The sequence below is a fragment of the Nyctereutes procyonoides genome, unplaced genomic scaffold (genome assembly GCF_905146905.1).
Source record: "Nyctereutes procyonoides isolate TBG_1078 unplaced genomic scaffold, NYPRO_anot_genome, whole genome shotgun sequence".
Lineage (NCBI taxonomy): Eukaryota > Metazoa > Chordata > Mammalia > Carnivora > Canidae > Nyctereutes > Nyctereutes procyonoides.
This window is the reverse complement of record NW_026575043.1, coordinates 30,841,774-30,863,553: the sequence shown is the minus strand read 5'-3', so window position 1 is coordinate 30,863,553 and position 21,780 is coordinate 30,841,774. Positions and strand designations below refer to the sequence as shown.

The following is a 21,780-nucleotide window of genomic DNA, read 5'->3' as shown; positions in this document are numbered from 1 at the left end:
GACCAAACACAAGCCCAGAGCATATTCTCTCTTCCTCCATCTTTTTCTACTGTTCAGGCCCCCAACAGATTGGAAGATGCCCACCCTCACTGGTGCTGGTGATCTTCTTTGCTCGGTCTTTGATTCAAATCTCAAAATATCCTCACAGACACACTCAGAATTGTTTTACATTCTCTCTGGGCTTCTCTTTGTTCAGTGAAATTGGCATATAAAAGTAGCCACCACCACTCAGCGAGATGGGGAAAATGTAGGACACATGTAAGAGAGAAGTTGATAGGACTTGATGACTGGCCATAAAGAGAAAGAAACAAATCAAGGATAATTTTATATTTTTGATCCTGGGTAACATAAATTGAGTCTAGAAAGTAGTTGGAAATAAAGAACTGAGCTTTTGAAGGATGTTCAAGATTTGGCTTCTAGATTTTGGAAGATGTCATATGGAATGATTACTTAAGCCAAGGGATTGTTATGCAAAGGCTCACTAGCATCACATGGTATAAGTGTAAATGAGGTTTAATTAGGAAAATCAGGCAGAAAGGCATCAAAGGGGAAAAAAAAACACCTCTCTACCTTCTGTAACCCACAGAGAGAACTTTCATCTGCACATACTTGAACACACCGTAAAAGGAGCTAAAATCAGGGAACTCATAAGAGGAGCTAAAATCAAGGGACTCGTCATGGTACTAATCTGCATGTTTAAAGATAATTTGGAAATGAAGAAAAGGAAAAATTCTCTGACCTCATAACAGTGGACCTCCTGGTCAAGGAAACAAGCCCTAAAGCATGGGGGCTGATGAAGCCAAGCAGCTGTACCAAGGAGAGGCAGTTGGGATCCATTGACCCAACGCAGATCCAATGACCTGGTTACTTGTTAATCTGCCCAAAGAGGAGAATTAATGATTCCCAGGGCCCTCTGCCCTTGTCTCTGTGAGGGATAGAAAGACTGAGTTGAAGGGAATCCCTTCATTTAGTGAATGAGAGAAAAGAACAGCCAATTGAAGAGACCATAGACAAGAGGGGTAAAATGTATGTAATCATGGCCTGTTATCCAACGGAGACAGGGGTTTCAAGAAAGGTAGCAGATGATGAAAATGTCAAGCATCACGGATATTCAAGAAAATTGGCAGCTAAAGAAATTATGATGATGACACTTAGCTGGGCCATGCAGTAATGATGGTTAATGTTGAATAAAAAGAGAAGACTTGTCTATGGAAGAAAACAGGGACATTACAGTAAGTAAAGGATTTCTTGGTTTTATCTATATAACCGACACAATTAGTATTTTCAAAAGCTTTCCCTGATTTTATTAGTTTTATATATTTATGAGGCATGCCTTTCAGTTTAATTTATGTATTATGTGCATTAAAAAGGCAATGCCGAAAATGCTAGGTTCCAGAGATAAAAAACATAAATTTAACCTGAAATTCTTTTTAATCATACTCAAAGGCAAGTCTAGCAGTCAATTCTTCTTCCAAGGCTAATTCATTCTTTATCCCCAGGAACTTTTATGAGTTCAATTCATCAATCTTGTCCCTTCTCTGTCTGGGTATCTTGTACCTAATTAGTTCCCTACACAGTATCTTAAAAATAATTACAGACAAACAATTCAAAGGAAATCATTTTTTTTAAATGTTGTCACTTTCAATTTTGAAAGTCTGTTTCCACTTATTAATTTATGGCATATGCTTGCATCAAGATTCCCTAATAGAGATTGTGATATGTATGTTTTATTAAAATGCACAAGACAGACTCTAACTAGTCCAGCAGCTCAATTTCATTTATGAAGGATTCCTATTATATGATATTCCACAAATGCTGAGATACTTGTGAGGATAAAGGATCAGAGGTAGAGAGAAATTCTGTAAAAAAATACTTTTGAAGGAAAATGTTATAACAGGGTAATTTACCGGTAAAACCATTCAAAATGAAAATTACCTTAACAGAACAGCAGAGTAAAGACAGATACCTAAAAGTCTAATATGATGAATTATTTAAGATCCTTGACTTTGGGGATGCCTGGGTGGCTCAGCAGTTGAGCTCAGGATGTGATGCTGGGGTCTCCAGAGTCGAGTCCCGCGTCGGACTCCCCCGTATTGAGCCTACTTCTCCCTCTGCCTGTGTCTCTGCCTCTCTCTGTGTGTCTCTCATGAATAAATAAATAAAATCCTAAAAAAAAAAAAAAAAGATTCTTGACTTTGGTATCAGACAGGCCTGGATTCCATACATCTCTGATCTTGACTTGCATCTTTAAGTTCTGGAATCTTCAACACTATATGAAAAGAAATATGTCTATTTGAGAATTTTAAGCAAAGTGATATCTGAAAAATACTTATTAAAACATTGGCAACACCCAATGAAAAAACTTATAGTAATTATTATCAGTATTGTTTTTATTGTTATTACTAGCTGTGATATGTTTAAGTGACACTGAAATCACATAAAAGTGCTGTAACTATTCTATATTCTCCTACTACTATATTACATAGACAAATTCCATATTTCTCTAAAACTTCTTCATATAAGCAGTGATTATTGGTTGTGATATGTTAGAAATGTCGTCAGGCCATCTTTTGGCATTTTTAGATTTGAATATCCTTATCTTGATTGACAACCAGATAATGTATATACAAAACACTGGACAACGTTTTCCCAAAAAGGGTGGTAGAAATAATGTAATCGCCCATGATGACAAAGGAGAAAATATGCTAAAATTTAATACTTAAGTTTTGCAACACTGAATGGAAGATTTGCGTTTAAGAATGTCTTTTGGTACCTAGAGAGAGAAAATCCAGCCTTTCCATTTAGGTAGAAAGATATGGTCACCATTCTCTGACGTGGACTAAATTGATTGTTCCTAACTGGTCAGAAGCAAGAAATCTCCTCTGACTGACTTATACTAAAACTAAATTATCAGAAGAGTACTTGGTGGCTTGCATAATCAAAGGAGAAGCTGAGTAGGATCTGAGGAAGGACAGAACACCAGAAACTCAAACACTGCTTTTTTTTTTGAGAAGGTGCCATCAAGACACCTGGGGTCACACACCTTCAAGCAACTGGCAATCAGCCCAAAAGTCCAGAGATCGAGGGGGGAACTGATTAACCTGGGTTGAGACATGTTCCCTTGAACAAGAGTGGAGTGTAGAGCAGTGGATGACAGTTCCTTTGTATAAGACAGAGGGAGGTATAGTAGTAACGTAGTAACTCAAAGTGGAAACGATGGAGTCTCATGTCCAAAATAAAAGAGGAAGGGATGCCGGGCAGACAAAAAAAAAAAAAAAAAAAAAGAAAAAAAAAGAAAAATTCTACTCTACTTTTTCAAAAATCAATTTAGGACCCAAATGTGGTTGACTGAAGAGAGACATGTTACTTGAGTTACAGCGCTAGGTTGGTTTCCTGTTCTATCATAATGAAAATTTAACTTCCATTTATACTGTGACCGATGCTTGAATGTTTAAGTAGCTGGTTACTTGAACTCTGAAAGTTTACATTTTTATGTTGCTTCAAAAAGTTATTTTTCCTCTGAGAAGTTTTGGAAGAGATTAAAGATAATGCTTGCATGTAATGACATGGTGCAAGAACCAAGAACCCCTATCTGACAAGTATTCATTAAGTACTTTCTAAGGACTAAATTTAGTCTGTTTGTTGCACTAAATGGTTGTTAAATTGCTTCTAAAATTTCTGCAAAAGCCTAATTATTAAATATGTTGTGCAGCAGATGACTAATGAGTGAAGCCAAGATCTACAGATAAAGAGTAATTAGATTGTGTTGGGCAAGGTCACCTTTCTCTTTATTCATTGCTTTTTGGTTAAGTGTTCACGTGTAAATCACTTATGCCTGGGAAATATCATCTTACAGACAAACAAGCAAACAAGTAAACAAATTCATTTTATTTGAGGGGAAAAATACATGCTTGACTAGCATCTGCCAAAGCTGTCCGTGCAGAAAAAGTAGAGATGCACACAGCGTCTCCCCAGGCTCTTTAGATACAAGACGTGATATTTTGGGAAAGGCCTATAAAGGAATCAATGAAGTTTCTTTCAAGAGTTTTCATTATGTTTTTCATTATTTGTTTTCCTTTTCTCCTTTCAACATACCTAACATTAACTTTCTCTTAATTATAAAAAGTATGATTGCCACATGAAATGTAATATATATAGAAGAGAATAATCTATAATTCTACACTCCTGAGTGTTTTTAAAATGCCCATGTTTTTTTCAGTCCTTTTTTCTGTGGCTGCACACATGCACATTTTGATCATGCAGTCTTCTGTTTAGAATCTTGGACTTTGTATTTCTGCTTGGCGTTACATCAAAAATAGTTTTATGGCATTAAATACCCTTCAAAAAACATCATTTTAGTGGTTTGGTTGCTTAATATCCAACCATGTGCACATATCATGATTTATTTACCACTTTCCACTTTACTGAAAAATCTAGTTTGTTTTCCAAGTGGCATTTAGAAGCAGCCATTGCTCTTAATCTGAGATCCCTGGAGTCGAGGACTGCTCTAAAAATGCAAAATCTTTACTCAGATAACCACTAGTCCTTTTTATGGAGATGTGATCCATAATTTTCACAAAAAATTCCAAAGCTGTATTTACCCCAAAATGATAAATCCAGGTACTGATGTAGATGCTAAAGATGTAAAGTCCTTTTTTTCCCTCTTTCTAAATGATTTATTATATTGATCAAGTAAGTTTGCCAGGATCCTCACCCTAGACCAGAGGAAAGCACACTCCGAGTGTGTGTTTCTCGTTCGCTCTCATGCTCCTGCCACACTTTAAACACCCCTGATGCCAGATATGTGTGTTTGCCACTCATGCAATCCTCTTCCACACCAGCTGGATGTCCCACAGTTCGACTCTGACACCTGCCAGCGTTACAACAGGCCCCACATGTCAGGCTGGGCCCCAGGAGTCTGCCTCTACTTCCGATGCTGACTGAAAATAGCAGGTCACATAAAAGGCACGATTGTCATCAATCCCATCTCCAGCCCCTTTGCCCTCCCCAGAGAACAGGTGGTGGGCCTGAGGCCTCCCAGCTTCTCATGATGGCTGAGCCTTCCAGGTGACCCGCACCACCCTGGAGCCCACCAGGAGTCACCCTCCCTAGAGCAGAAGACATTCCCCTTCACCCAGGAATCCCCAGGAGTTTAGAAGCCAGTGTCAGATGCTCCCATCACTCAGGAAATCAGGTCTCCCTTAGGAGCTTGGTGTCGGGAAAGGGGGTCAAAGCATAAGTGTCAGATGAAAAGATTCGCCTAGTGCCCCTGTTTTCACGGGGTTTTAGGAGCTCTGTGTCAGGAGCCAGGGCCAGAAACCAATATGCATACTTATTGGTTATTATTATTTCACGTATGTCTATCCAGATATATGCATATGGTGCATATCTAAGTACTTGTATATACAGAATTTACCTGCTATGTACATGTTTTAAAAAATAGCATTTATGGCCAGAACACTTTTCAGTTTTTATGGACAATTTTATTGCTTTACCTTTTTATGGTGATGATGAGCACGTGTCTATTATAATATTTCATGACCAAAGTAATCCTGTTGGTTTTCAACAATGTTATAAATGAACAAAAATCAGGGCTTTTTTCATGTCCGAATTCATTCAAAAGTACTCCAGTATGCAGTATGTGGAAAAGAGGTTTCTCTCTCTCTTTCTCTCTCTCTCTTTTCTTTTTTTTTTTTTTAATTTTGTTTTGTTTTTTGAGACAGAATGACTGAGCAGGGGTGGAGGGGCAAAGGGAGAGAGAGAGAGAGAATCTTAAGCAGAGTCCACACCCAGTATGGATCCTGACTCGGGGCTCGATCCTGCAGGTCAGTTCATGATCTGAGCCGGAACCAAGAGTCAGGATCTTAGCTGACTGAGCCACCCAGGTGCCTCCAGATTTCCTATTTTGAAGTCATGGTGTTTCTACTTTGCCCAAAGTTCCCATGAAGCAGGAGTGAAGGATATTTTCAGCAAAGGATGTGTAGAAACACTTCCACCGGGCAGATTTAGTTTTAAACCGGATTATCTCTGTAGTCTTCCAACCATTTTCCTGATGCATTTGAGAAGCGGCCTTGCTCTCCCTGCCTGCCCTATTCTATCACTATATGCTCAGCCACTGGGACAGTTCTAAAAACTTGAAAAACCTTAGACATCGCTGAGTAAACTGCCAGTTCTTTCTGTGGTTTTAGGCATAAATGTACATATGCCTAAATATAAATTAAAAACTTATGCCAGTTGACCCAGAATGTCCTAGCTCCCCATAAATCACAAACTCTAAGAGAGGTTTAAGAATTACATTAGGTTTTTAAAACCACCCACACTGAAGGGAGGCCATACTGAAGGAGGCCTCCACTGAAGGGAGGTTAGGAATATATGTCATCAGGGGTTCGGGTCTGAATCTTCTGCGTCTTCCGATCGTGTGATCCTAAAACCTCCAAGGCCCATTATCTGTATGGATAAAATGTGGATAATCGATGCCGGAGTTAGTATGGGGATACATTGAAGTAATGCACAGAAAAGCGTTTAGCTCAGGAATGTCGCAACTTTTCAGGAGTTAGCATCATCCTTATACCAGTGTGCTCAGGCCCGCATAGCAAAATCCCACAGACCAGGTGCTTTACAGAAGAGAAATGCATTTTCTCACAGTTCTGGAGGCTAGAGGTCCAAGATCAAGGTGACACCAGCGTTGGTTTCTGGCGACACCTCCCCCCCCCCCCAGGCTCACACATGGCCACCTTCTTGCTGTGTCCTCACAGGGGATGGTGAGGAGAGACGGGCAGGGACAGAGACAGAGAGATGGGTGGGGGGGGGGGGGGATGGAAGGAGAGTGTGCTGCTCTCTGGTCTCCTTTTACAAGGACTCTGATCCTTATGGGTCAGAGTCCTACCCTATGACCTCATGTGACCTTAATTACCTTCACAACGGCCATATCTCTAAATACAGTCACATCTGGGGTTGGGGCCTTGTCATATGAAGGCAGGGGAGACACAGGTCAGTCCCTCTGTTAACGACTGCAGCCAATAATGCTGTTTGTAAATGGAAAAAGCCACAGTTATCGCCGTGTTTGCAATATCCCAGAATTTTGCTTTTCTTGAATTTGTCATTGGCCAGCACCCTAAAACCTTCCTGTTTCATAAATACAGTGTCTTGCCTGAATTTTACATTTTTTTAAAATAAAAGCACCAGTATACCTCTTGTAGGCTGAAGAATGTTTCCTCCACCAAGAGATGCCCGTGTCTTGAGCCTCAGAGGGGTGGATAAGCTGCCTTATGGGGCAAAGGGGTCCCCAGAAGTTTCAGCAGCTCAGTATCCAAGATGGATTGCTTATGCGGGATTATCTGAGCTCCATGCGATTATAAGGGTCCCTATAAGTAAAATCAGTGTGAGGGTAATGGAGGTGGAGAAAGACTCACCTGGCTTGGCCGTAGGTGCCTTTGAACATGAAAGGGGACAGGAGCCAAGGAGTGCAGGCAGGGAGGCAGTTGGGGAAGGAAAGGGCAAGAAAACAACCCCCAGGGAGGATTGCAGACCCGCCCACCTCTTACTTTTGACCCAGGAGGACCCACCCCGACCTACAAAACCATAATAATAATCTAATACACTTGTGTTGTGTGAGCACTGACTACAGAAACAGCAGGAAACTAATGCAATATGTACCTATTACTGCACAGGGAGCAGAGGCCGATGTCTGCGCTGCGATCAAATACTTTAGCATATTATTTTTAACACCACTCTTTCTCCTCTTTCAGAATCCCCCCCACCCCACGTTTGTAAATCCTTCAAATCATTGGCCATTATTCTTAGACTTCTAACCAACTGTACAGGAGGTGACTGCAATGGTCTGCCCCCAAAACAGACTTATCTTTTCATTCAGAAATCTTTCATTTCATTTCTACTATTTGCTGGCCTGTATTCTAGAACCTGGGGTGGGGTGGGGGGAGGCTATCTGTCGTCTCTCAAGGAGAGTTACCTGGTTTTTTTAGAAATTCTGTTTTTGTTATGGATATGAATTCCAGCCATGCTTGGAAGGAACGTCTGGCTCTCCCGTACAGAAGTTGACTTCATCTCTTTCAGTCCCAGTTTCTTAATCTGAAAGGCAGAAATGACAGCATCTATTTCATGGATCATTTAGGAGATTTTAAAAGAGATATTGGAAAGAAATCAGCTAGTGCAGAGAAACTATTCCACGGGGCGGAATGCGCCTCTCTCTCTCTCTCCCATTAAAATATGGTAAGACAGAGTTGGCTTATTAATTTCTTCTTGGTGGATTCTTCTTTACCTGTTTAGACACAGGAAGACTAGTTGATATTTCTTCCTGGTTGTGCATGTGTGTGTGTGTGTGTGTGTGTGTGTTTGGGGTTATGTATTCAAGGCTGCCTATGTGACATTATTCACTACAGTCAATTTACTTTTCAAGTGCTTAGGAAATTGCATTTCCAAGACACGATTTTTTGTTGTTTGTTGGCTTGGTTTTTGTCTCTTTAGTTAGATATTTTACCAAATTATCAGCCATTGCTTCTATGTAAATAAAACAGCTTTAATTAGGGCGCCTGGGGGCTCAGTCAGTTGAGCAGCAGAGAGATGATGGGGCGCTGGGTTGGCCCAGCACTCTGCAGAGAGTTGGCTTGAGATTTGCCCTCTCCCTCTCTCCCCCTGCCCCTCCCCCAGCTCACTCACGCACTCTCTCTCTCCTCCTCCTCTCTCTCATAAATAAACCTTAAAAAAGTTAAAATTTAAAAAAAAAACAGCTTTAGGCTTAAAGTATACTTTTTAACTGTACATTAAAAAAGCATATAAAGTTAATTTAATAGTCTGCTCAAGCATAACTATTTGTTCTCAGCTATGGTTCTACATTTTGGGATAAAATGATTAATATTAAGCTCATAATGTCAGCAAAAACATTTTTATGTCAAATACTGTGTATTTTTCTCAAAGAGAGCCCTTCAAAATGAGTTCCATAAGTTTGTAGTCTTGTCATGTAAATGAAGGTATGGATATTTAATGAGGCCCTTTTACTATATTTCCAATATTATTTCAGTACTACTTAAATTCTTCTATTTGCAGGGGAAAAAAAGTGTAATTCCTAATACATTATTTGATATTCCCTCGATAATATCCCATAAGAAAACAATTTTATTTTTTTTAAAGATTTTATTTATTTATTCATGAGAATACACAGACGGGAGAGAGAGAGGCAGAGACACAGGCAGAGGGAGAAGCAGGCTCCATGCAGGGATCCTGACATGGGACTTGACCCCAGGTCTCCAGGATCACTCCCTAGGCTGAAGGCGGCGTTAAACCACTGAGCCACCCGGGCTGCCCATTAAAACAATTTTCTTTCTTAATTCAGTGCTAGGAAATCTTACTTTTAAATTCCATGGCATTGGTACTCTTCCTCCTTCCTATGATAATATCAATTTGCTAATACTTCCCCTCTCCGCCCTGAGAATCAGGAGGCCACCATGTATTTGGTCATTTAATCTAGTTGGCTCCATATGATTGCTGTCGTGTTACTGGTGAGAAACCGTAGTTCAGAGAAGCTCAGTAACCTGTGTAGGGTCACACAGCATACGTGGATTATTATTGGGATTTGACCCAGACTCTGGCTCTACAGCTGATCTACAGCTGATGCTTATTTATTGCTGGCTCACAACTACAGCAGTTTTTGCTTATAGGGCCTATATTATTAAGCTGATCTGTGGAGAGAGTTGGAGTTTAATAGACACAAATGAATTAAAATAATGCTTATTCTGTTTATTCTTGTTGGAAACAGACTGAGCTAAAAGTCATAATCATTGCCTGGCAAAGCCTCTAAATGCATCAATTCGGTCTCACAGGATTAACGCAAAATGCTAGCGAAACCAATGAAGAGAAACAGTATTGCATTCTTAGCTTCTGTTTTTCTGGTTGGTGTTTACAGGGAAACTTCATTAAATGTTCCTAATGGGAAAATATGTTATATGAATACAAAGCCAAACCGGTTGATATTGAGAATATTACTCTTCTGATTATCTCCCATCACTGTCATCGTAGAATTGTCAATGTCATCATTTTCTTGGCTAAAAGACTTAGCCCCAAAACAAGGATATATTATAGTAATCTGAGTGTCCATTTCTAAAGTCGGTGGTTACAGGTGGTTATTTCCTTACTGTGGATTTTCCCCTTTTGGCAAACACATACACAAAATGTATGTTTCAGATACAAGCAATTAAAATCATGCAAAGGCTAATTAAATCAACGTCAAAGCTCAATTACAGAACTATTAAAATGAACCTCAAAAGATTCAATCTCTCTCACTGCCTAGCTACTGAAAATAAATGGTGTGTATAAATACAACTAAATACAATTCTTGCAGAGAGCTGAGAAATAAAAAAAAACAGCGGTTTTGCTCACTCTAACATACTTAATAATTTGTTTTTCTGAAGAGCATGTAAATATATTGTATTGCTGCAAATTCCATCTAATGTACATACCAAAACATACTTCTGTGCTTTTTTTTAAATCAAAGCTTATTTTCTTAAATGAATAACTATCCATAAACCCCTTAGTAAGATCAGATTAAGTTCTTATCTCAGATGATCCTTTTGTTCTTAAACACTACTTTATCTAAAGAACCAGTCATTTATCTGGCATATAAACTAGGGCAAAGGAACACAGAGAAAATTGACAAGAGTATAAATACCATAAATCCTCAAAGTCATTCCAAATAGCCCATAGAATTATGAGATAGTTTCAGAGTCAGTATTTTCCTAATATCAATATTTTTTAAAATCTGTTATCTTAAAAAAAATCTGTTATCTTTAAGAGAGGTACCCTTAATTGTAACAGCAACAGGCATTTGTTTGGTACGATGATTTCTAAGGGCCTGCAATATATTATCCCATTTCATTTATGGGGATAAAATAAAATGATTCATTTTATTTAATTGGCTACTGGGAGTGAGGCGGGTGGTAGTGATTCCAATCTAAATCAACATTTATTGAACACCTACTGTGTGGGAGTCACTGTGCTTCTCAAGAATTAATTTGTCAGTAAAGCACATACAAAAACAGTATCAATGGAAAAGCAGCTTAGAAAGGTGTGTGGCTGCAAGTGATTTCATGAGGAACAAATCAATTTTTTTTTTTTTTTTTTTTTTGGGCACCAGCAAAATAATGAAGTAGACCTGGTAATCCAAGCATTTTGAAAGTTCTCTGAAGTAGAATCATTGGAGAATATATAAGCCTGGCATGACGATACATCTCAAAAAATCTGGTTAGTGCACTAGCCCCAGAGTTGTTTCCAAGTTTCTGCCTTGGATTTCTGAAATAATCAAAACCCAAATTTGGTGGAAGACCAAGACACAAACGTCGTGAAAACGTGCAAGCCAAAGAAGCGATGCTGTTATACACACTGTATGTCCATGAAGCAGAAAATCTAAGTGAACATCACTCTAGGGATTAAACCATCCAGGTGTATTTTATTTATTTTGTAATTGCCCAGTATTTGTTTTATATTCTTTGGTTGGATCTATCCAAATTATTTTCCAGATTTATCAGGTATAATTGGCAATACAATTGTTAAGGTGTACAATACAGTGATTTTATAGATAGATGATAGATAGATAGATAGATAGATAGATAGATAGATAGATAGAGATAGAGATATAGTGAAATGATTTACCACAATCAAGTTAGTTCTCACATCCACCAGCTTACATAGTTACCATCCATTAACTCACTGGCACGTGTGCATATGTGCATGTGTGTTGTGAAAATCTTAAATGTTTTCATTTAAGAACATAATCAACATTTAAGATTTACTCTCAGCAGATATACAAGGCAGGATGATAAACTGTGGTCCCCGTGGGGTACTCGAGAGCCTCAGAACTGAGTCTTCTGGTGACTGACATTTGTCCCTTTGACCAACAACACCTCCACACTTCTCCAGCCAGTCTGGTCTCTGTTTCCATAATTTCTACTTGTCCCCATCGCATATGTGAGTGAGATCATACAGTGTCTGTCTGTCTGTCTGACTTACTTTATTTGGCAAAATGCCTGCCGATTCATCCTCAAGCCTCCCCACTTCATTTTATACCTTAGGAACTGTATCCTTTATGTAATTCTTTTAACTTCTAACTCAACTTGACAACTGACCATTAGAGGACATTTCAAAAAGTGGGTCTAGGTAAATCCAGGCACACGAGAGGACTCTGTTTCACACAGCAGATTGTGAACTCAGAAAACTTATCATCCTGAGGGGGATGACTGGACTGGAGTCATCACCAGCAAAGGCAAAATACTAAAATTTATTAATCAGTTCATGTATTTATGTGTTTGCTTGTTCAATAGAAATGTGATAGAGAACAGGCCATCCAATACTTCCTATCCTGATGGGGGAATCAAATCACAAATACCGGACTAAAGGGACAGTGTTGAGGGCTGTGTGGATCTGAAACAAAAGAGGGATGAAGTGACCGGCAGGGACTCTGTGAGGGCATCTTGGGCATGGCCGGTACCTGCTAGATGGAGAGGCTCCTTGTAAGAAAATGAAGAAATGCAAGGTGTTTGTGATTATAATCTTTAAAGTGTTATTTGCAATAAATAAATAAATAAATAAATAAATAAATAAATAAGTGTTGCCTGCAAACAAATATGAAACTTCTTTTCACACAACTAGGGGGGAAGGATAGAGTGAGGAGCAGATGCTCTGCTGAGCAGGGAGCCCGATGCAGGACTCGACCCCAGGACCCTGAGATCATTACCTGAGCTCAAGGCAGATGCTTCACCGACTGAGCCACCCAAGCATCCTCATTTTGGTTTTCTATCCGAAGATGAGAATACCAGTAGTTGTGATAATAGTTCCATCTGATACGATTGGATTTTCCTGTGCAGCTGGGAACAGTGCCTGCTGCAAACTGCCCAGTAACCATTAGCTCCCAGTGTTGAATTTTGGCTAAATATGGGAGGGCCATGTGAACCAATGAATCTGGGTGTAAGTTCAACTTCTAATGAGAAATAAGGAACTGTCAAAATAATAAAATGTTTATGTTGATGGTTTTAAATTTGGACAAAGTCATGATTAGAATGAAAAAATATATTTAAATAGATTCCTATACATGTAAAAAGGAATTATTAATACTATTCACCACTCTTTGGTGCTGCTTTTGTTTCTTCTATTTCAATGAAATTTGGGGGGTACCCGGCTGGCTCAGTGGGTGGAGATCTGCTCTCAATCTCGGGGTTGTGGGTTGAGTCCCATGTTGGATGTAGAGGTTACTGAAAAATAAAATCCTTAAAAAAATAAAAGTAATAAAATTAAATTGTGGTTGTACAAAACTCCAGTGGGTGAAATGCAGAAAGGTGGTAGTGATGATGATAGAGTTATTGGGCATAAAAATAGCCCAAGATGAGACAGACTTCCATGGAACTCGATAGCATTATATACTGAGTATATATAAAATATCTGTAGTATATTCTTCCCATTTCTTTTTTTGGGCAGATGAATTAGAAATTATGCAGTTCAGTAGCGTAGATTTATGATCCAATCCCAGTACAATTGTATTAAACTGCAGGGTTGTTAGGCAAATATTTCAAAAGTCAAGAAGAGAAACTAACCTGTATCATGTTTGGAAAGACGTTAGAGGTAAGAAGAAAAGCAACCAAAAAAAAAAAAAAAAAAACCCACAATTTAGAGAAGTAGGTATGTTACATAGACGTATATTTATTATTATTGTTGTTGTTGTTATTATTATTATTATTATTATTTAAGTCAAAGATGCCCAAACCTGACAGATGAAAATTACAAGAAAAATTTAAACCAGTATTTCAGTCCTCTGATTATTATTCTCCCATCATCGTGCTTGCTCTCCTCATATAATTTATGGCATGGAATTACTATCACAATTTATTTTATGATTTATTTAAAGCACCAAATGAAAGATGGTTAAACTCTGTACCAGTCTCACAACAAATGTGGACTTAAGCACAGTTGATATGGAAGCATGGTATCTTACGTGGTAATAATGATATTTGTGGGATGAGTATTTTATAAAAGGAAACCTTCAAAAACTTTAGTCCAGTTGTTAAAGTTGGATAAATTATTTCACAGAAAATTTGCACTCAATTGAATATCATTAGTGTAAGTACATATGTATCTAGATGTTTCCGAGGATGTTAATTTTAGAGATTTGTAGTAACAGGTTAGTAACTAAACTGATACTTTAAAGAATGCTTTTACTGCAGTGTCTCTGGAATTTATAAAATGTACTCATGTAATCCTTTTATTAGCATGTAATTGTCACTTAAAGTTACAACACTGATTCTCACATTATTTTCCCCAATACCTAAGGAAATATTAGCTTTTTAAAAGGTTTGCCAAAGCACAGATTATTTCCGACGGCATTATACATCTGTGCCTGGGCTTTACCCTTCTGTCATCATCTTAGAAAGTGTCAGGAGAAAAGTAGGTAAGTTTCAGAGCATAAATCTATGCCTTTACAGTGAGTTTAAAATCCACCTTTACTTTTTCAAGGATTGCCAACAGGGACCATGACTAATGTCATTAAGAACAACAACAACAACAAAAAAGTTTAAAGGTGATATTGTAATTTAGAATTCCTTTTGTTAAGAAAAATATTAAATTTAGAGCAGTTAGGTCCTTTGATTCCGGACATAAAATGGTCAGCTACTAAGATGAAAGTGGTTTTCCTTTTGGATGAGCTCCGCTGGTGGCCGAGAGGGCACAGCTCCGGGTCCCCGCGCTGCGGGATGGGGAACGCACTGCACTCTGCCATTAGCCCTGCTTCCCTTTTGGCACCTTCTCCATCCCCCTAGAACACTCATCTCTTGATTCTGACTCTCCCAGTTCAGGGGTGGTGAGGAAGAGACCAGAAGAGGGTAACTCAGTGGGTAGCAGCAGGGTATAGTGTTAAAACCTCACAGATACAGCAACTCCCTCACCTCTCTGACCTTTCTCAGGGCAAGTACAAAGCCCCAAAAAGCCCACTTCTCTCCAAGACAATGCAGGTTAGTCCTTTAGGTATTTATTCCACGCAGATATATTGTACATGCACAACGTACCTACTGTGCTCGTAGACTGGTGTTAATTAGTTGTAGTTGGGGATATGAAGAAGCAACAAATCTAGAGTATCCCTGAAAAATAATTTGTAGCTCAATTGCCCTATATTTGGTCCTAATTGAAACATAAGAGGAAAGTTCACATGGGTAAGACATCCAAATATATATATATAGATATAGATAATAATTTGAATCTACCTTTTAAAAAAATGTTTACCCACTTAGTCCTCATTTTTTTTTCTGGTTTGTAAGTTATTTTTAAACTTTTTTTTCAGATTTTATTTATTTAAGAGTCACAGAGAGAGAGAGAGAGAGAGAGAGAGAGAGAGAACACATTAGCAAAGGGAGAAGCAGAGGGAGAGGAGAAGCTGGCTCCCCACTGAGCAGGGAGCCTGATGTGGGGCCTGACCTCAGGACCCCAGGATCATGACCTGAGCTGAGGGCAGATGCTTCACCAACTGGGTCCCCTAGGCAGCCCTGAGTTATTTTTACATATTGGATTATTTGTAAAGAGTCTTTCGTGGACAAGTGACAGGTGCTAAATTTCTTGACATTTCTTGTTAAAAGGATGATGATGTGAGATTCTAACATTTGGGGATGAAATGTCTTTATGGCATATTTCGCTGGCAGACATTACACACCCGGTGTTGATGAGTCACAACACAGTCATCTCTCCAGCTACGTCTGTTCAGTGGGTGAATGATAGCCTGTAACATATGATTAAACTTGGTTTCTTTTCGTGGAAGTATGTCCCTCCCCCAACCACTGTTTACCCTAAAATTAAATATATATATATATTGCCCACTTTTAAAGTAAGAGAATATTGTTGCTAGTTTTACACTTAAGAAAAAGTATTGTTTTGAGTTGATGGCAGTTTCGCTTATTTCATAAGGAGTTTATATATGCGTGTCACTTCGGCGTAGTTGGTAGTGTTTATGACTGTGAGAATGAACAGTCAAATTGGTTCATTAAAATTAGGGAAACACAATACTTTAGTGCCTATTAAATCAAGTAAAATGAATTACCAAGACATTGTAATTAAAAGAAATAACAACAACTTTACGTTATCACGCCAGAAGCATCATTATCCGTGTCCTCTGTGGACCTTGGGATATTAGACATGCCTTTCAGGAATGATTTTCTGATTTAAGCCATTTCCATTGTTTCAGAGGGGAAAAAAAAATAAGTGTAATTAGTATTTACTCCAGTGCATTTTTTTCTAGTGAATAGCCAATTAAAAATATATTATTTCTTATCCTCCAGGCAATACGGCTAAAGTGTATATTGAGATTCAGGATGAAAATGATCATCCCCCAGTGTTTCAGAAAAAATTCTACATTGGAGGTGTATCTGAAGATGCAAGAATGTTTACTTCTGTGCTCAGAGTTAAGGTATGAGAAAATTTATTAAGATACCGAGTTAAAGTTAAAACAAAGAGCTCAGACTCTGCAGATAAACTGTAACCATGTAGTTTGTATTGACTGAGTCCTTATTCATGTTGTTTAAACAAAAGTCTGGAACTCCAAGATACATGAGTTTAATTAGGCAAACTAAATACAGATTAATTATGAGGAGAACATTGTGCAACTTTTATGGTTTATTTTTGCTACGAAAATAGGAAAAATTACTTATGGTAATTTATACAGAATAAGATATGAAGTCACCAAAACATATGGCTGTCAGTAGATTTTTATGCCTCTCATAGGTTTAATTCAGGATAACTCCAAAGATTTGAAAGTGAGAGTATCTAGTGGCTGTTATAAAATAAAAAAAAAATGCTGTTTTCTAATAGAAGAAACAATGTAAAAAAAAAGAAATAATGTAATAAGTATTTTTTTCTGCAATATTTTTTAAAATTCAAAATCTGGAATGAATGTAAAACATAAAACTACTAATTTTAGCAATTTACTAAACGTTAAAAAAAAAACCCTCAGATATGTCAGAAAAAAAAAATCACAAACCTACTTAGAATTTTTAAAAAGCACAATATCCAGGACCAAAGTTGATCATTTTTCATTTGCCTCCAGTTAGTTATCACCAAATATGTTGAAAGATTTTGTAAATGATTAGCGGTACGTAAAGTTGCGATAGGTTTGTTACTGAGAAATTGATAAATACTGGATTGAGTTGGGGAGAAAGTTTAGAGGCTAGAGCCTTTCAGACTCTTCATTACAGTTATTTTTTTCTGAAAGTTTTTTAAAAGTATTTTCCTGAATAGCTATTAACATACACACATGAAAGCTGAATTACCCTGAGCAAATCCGGCTGTTGGTTGCCTCTACCTGCACTCATGAGCGGTTGGTTGGCTTTCTTTTCTCGTTACCTGGAGAACCGTGATTAGAGCCCTTCTTACATGTAGCTTTATCATCTTATGCACACTGAGCATGGAAGAGGACAGTCAACCAAGCAAAGGTACGTGTGGAGTGTGCTTGCAGAACAGCTCGCTCAGAGCTCCAGATACTGGCTCCTGATCTGAATCACCCCTGAGAGCCACAAATCTGTCAATCACATTATATCCACGCCACATTAGGATTCGCAAGTGAAAAGCAACTACAAAGGAGCTGATTTGTATCCTATTTTATGTTTTAGTCCTAGGAACTCTTGATCGATTCCATTTGTTCATTTAGTCAGCAGATGTTTTTGGAGTACTGACCGGATGGATTATTCTTAAACTTGGACATGGAGCAGTTCAAAAACAAAGTAATACAAACTAGTGAAAGAAACAAATAACTGGTGGGTAAAATCCATAGGTATTCAACACCAAGTCATGTGGTCAAGAGCAAGACTTGTGGGTTCCTAGGTAAGGAGGTTCTGCTCCTTCCACTCTCAAGTCCCCAAAGCCAGAGGGAGCTTGGAGGTGAGCATGGCTGGAAGACTGGTGGGAGAGGAGATTGGAAATGTAGCCTGGGACTAGAATATGGGGTTTATCCTAGATGTGTTGGAAAGGAAGTCTTTGAATGGTTTTGTTCAGGGGCATTACATAATCTGGTATAACAGGATCATTCGGGATGCTGTGCAGGGTTCGAGTGGAGGTGGTTAAGAGTGATCGCAGACAAGAGCAGCCGCAGTGCCCCACGCAGTACTTTCCAGGAGAGGTGTGAGAGTAGGCTGGAGATGGTCAGGAGGGGCTCAACGACAGCCAAGAGGATACACCGATGGGTCATACGAGGGGCATTAGAGAAAACCAAGAATGGTCCCGATGTTTTGTTCCGAATAGGTCCCCACCCCTCCCCCAGGTACCGTGGCAGTACAAATCAAGAGTTCACTTCTGGAGACTTTATGTGTGGGGGTTTCTTTAATATGGCAAGGCAGCTGCAGGTGCTGATGGAGATGCAGGGAAGAAATGATGATCTGGGATAAAATCACTGAGGTTACGGGTGTAGATAGAGATGTCACAGACTAAGCCCTGAAACTCACCACTTAGAGTCAGGGAGAGAGAGGATCCTTCAAAGGAGACTGAGGCGTCACCGCCCTGAGGCCACAGGAATGCCAGGAGGATGCATTCTGTGCACCCCCTGGAAAGAGCAAGACTGGAAAGAGAGGGAGTGATCAAAAGTCAGTTGCTGCTGGGAATGGACTGCCCTGAGGACTTTCACATGACCATTTAGGATAAAGAGAGCACTTGTAGTGGAAAGGATTTAAAAAGAGAGACAGAGAGAGAGAGAGAGAGAGAGAGAGAGAGAGAGAGAAGCCAAATTTGAAAATATCCCATTAACACGGGGGGCTTTTCAAGAGGCCTATAGATGACGGTAGTGAGATTGTTTGGTGAGCGATATAATCCGATGATGGCATGTACTTCAGAGGGATTGGGAGAGGGGGGCAGAGGAGGTGCAGTGACATTCCAGAAGCCTCCGTTCAGACCGAGAGAGACCTGCCACCCATCTGCTCCCAGGCTCTGTGCTGGTAAAGTGTGGGGGCCGCTGCCTGAGACAGCTGCAGAAAGCCATGCCTCCTGGGGTGAGGAATAAGGAGGGAGAGGTGACATAGGCTGAGAGAAGCCTGGATATTTAGGGGATGTTGCTGATGATGGACAGTGGGCTCCAGGGGATCCCTAGGAAGGTCTCGTGGTGGAAGTGCAATGGGAATCTGGGTCAACCTAGTAGGCAAAGGCCTGCGTGGGCAGAAGGAGCTGGGTGCTGGCAGGTGCTTCGGGTGGACACATGGACTTAAACCATGAAGAGGACAGGATGGGTCTGGTTGCCTCTTCAGGACTCCTGAGAACCCTGAGGGACACCCCTGCCTTTGATATATCAGGGGGCACTCTTGCTGGGTTACGGGTTCTTTCCAGGAAGCTGGCTTTATGCAGTGTGATATTCCACATGAGTGAGAGAAGAAGAATGGAGGGGGGGTGAGAGAGAGAGAAGAGGGAGGGGAGAGGGAAAGAGGGGGAGAGAGATGGAGAGAAAGAGAGAAGGGAGGGGGAGAGGGGAGGATGGGGAGAGAAAGGGAGGGAGAGAGAGGGGGAGAGAGAGAGAGAAGGAGGAAGGGAGAGGGAGGAGGAGAGAGTGAAGGAGAGAGAGAAGGAGGGGGAGAGAGATGGAGGGAAAGAGGGGGGAGAGAGAGAGAGAAGGGAGGGGGAGAGGGGAAGATGGGGAGAGAAAGGGGGGAGAGAAAAGGAGGGAGAAAGGGGGGAAGAGGGGAGGAGAGGGCGAGAAAGGGAGGGAGAGAAAGGACTGTAACGATGTACGGATGCAAGTCTGGGCTGTAATAATCAATGCTGTTAGCAAAGCACAAACTGCCTTGTGGATTCAGGAGGAAGGAGACCTTTCAAGGGTGAAAGAACATGAAGAACAGGAAGGATCTGCATGGCGCTCAGGGGTGGTTGGATGTTATCTAGTGAAGCTTCAAGGAGGCAGAGCCTGAGTGTGGCCCCAGAGGAAATGGGGAGCCGTAACCCAGAGCAGAAAGCACCCAGCCTGTCTGCAGAACAGATGGAAAGCAGGGAGCTCGGGGTGACGGGAGTAATAAATCTTAAATTGGTGGACACGCTCAGGAGCTGCTTTTAGCCTCGATGCCCGGAATCTTCTTTTCCAAATCTAATCAGAGTGGAAGTGAGTTAGCGATTCTTTTCAATTCACTCTTATTGGAAAGAGTGGTGACTCGGGGCCAGCCCAGCACGGGTTCTGGATGGAAAGACCACTAGCAGGACAGGGAAGCAGCCCCCTGACTGGGAAGGGGGCTCTCGTACCACTGACTGTGACTGTGGGATGCAGCAGCATTTTGCCTACTATACGTGCAAGTTAATTTCGTGTGATTCACCGTGAAATGCGTAAGGACGAATTTTAAATGTAAAAAATTGTGTCACATGTGGGAAGGGGAAGAGGATACACATGTATAGACCTGATGAAGAAAGGGGAGACTTTGAAATACCAGTGAGTAAAACCATACTTACTAGCTTAAAACACCAAGCGTGGATTAAGAGTGTCACTAAAAATACGTTAAGGTAGAAATAACACGATGAGAGCATTTATTTGAAATGAATTATGCAATATAAGTGATAGTATAAGAAAATCATGAGTATAGGCTCTGAAGTAGCATATCTAATATGCTTAGAGATGGCTTCAAATTTCATTTTTTAAAAATATATATATGTAATATGTTCCTAGCATGAGCTGAAAATACGGAGGCGAACCAAACAGACTGTCTTCTGCCCTTTCAGAGTTGGCATTTTAGTAACTAAACAAACAAACCAACAAAAAAAAGTAAATAAATAAGACTTTTATTCATACATCCATGTAGAGATCAGGTTTCTGGCTCAAAAATTTGAACATTCGTGTCATGTCAAAGGATGTCTGTGGTCATGTCCAAAGGACACAGAACAGAGTATTAATTGGGAATATCTACATTTACTATGGTTTCGTGTTGATGTCTCAGTCGCAACTGGTTCCATAAAATTGATTTCCACTGGTCACAAGCAATCAGTTATTTTCATTGCAGGGGCAGGGAGTAAGAAAATCAATAGTAATTTGTCTTTCCAGCCTTTGATACAGAAATTAACATCAGCCAAAAGGGTCACCTGTGGTATAGACCCAAGAGAGCCCAGGGCGGGATCGCCAACAGGCACGGGGGTGTTCATAGCAGCAGCATCACTCACAGTAGCTACCCTGGAGTAGGGCTCAGTCTTCCAAAAGAAGGAACTGTTGACCTGGGCTGGGTCATGAATAAACCCCAAAGGCAATAGGCTGAGTGAAACCAGCCAGACACAAATCATCCCACTTGTATGAGGTTCCAAGAAGAGTCAAATTTGCAGAGACAGCAAAGAGAATGCTGGTTTGCCTGGACCCATGGGTCGGGGGGTGAGGGTGGGATGGGGAGTTCACACTTAATGGTTGCAGAGCTTCAAGCTGGGAAGACAAAAAACAAAAATGGTAGAAGGGAATGGTGGTAACAGTCACATACTACTGTAAATGTACTTAAGGCAACTGATCTGTACACTGAAAAGTGGTTAAAATGGTAAATTTTATCTGATGGGTTTTTCCACTCAGTAGAGGATAAATCACAAAGGGAAAGGAAGGACATCTCCACTGTTGGCAGATGATGACCACTCTTTCTTCCCAAACTAAGATTCCTCGGTGACATTCGTCCCCTTGAGGTTGAGTTGATTGGGGATCTGACTTTCAGATTCCCAAGCAAAGATTTGCATTGGTCCGATTATTTTTATGGATTAGGTTAACCCTGGTGTTGAACCAGGGTCATCGCTATAGGCTACCGGCTGCAGCCGTCG

General features: G+C 40.1%; 1 protein-coding gene across 16 annotated transcripts in view; it reads left to right on the top strand.

Annotated features, from left to right (window-relative positions):
- PCDH15 (protocadherin related 15) overlaps nt 1-21,780 on the top strand; it is a 739,593-nt gene that overhangs the window by 628,233 nt on the left and 89,580 nt on the right. For all 16 annotated transcript variants that reach the window (XM_055322636.1, XM_055322635.1, XM_055322634.1 and 13 more), the window contains one exon: nt 16,320-16,447. In XM_055322636.1, the coding sequence (XP_055178611.1) occupies nt 16,320-16,447 (128 nt within the window). The remainder of the gene's footprint in view (nt 1-16,319; nt 16,448-21,780) is intronic.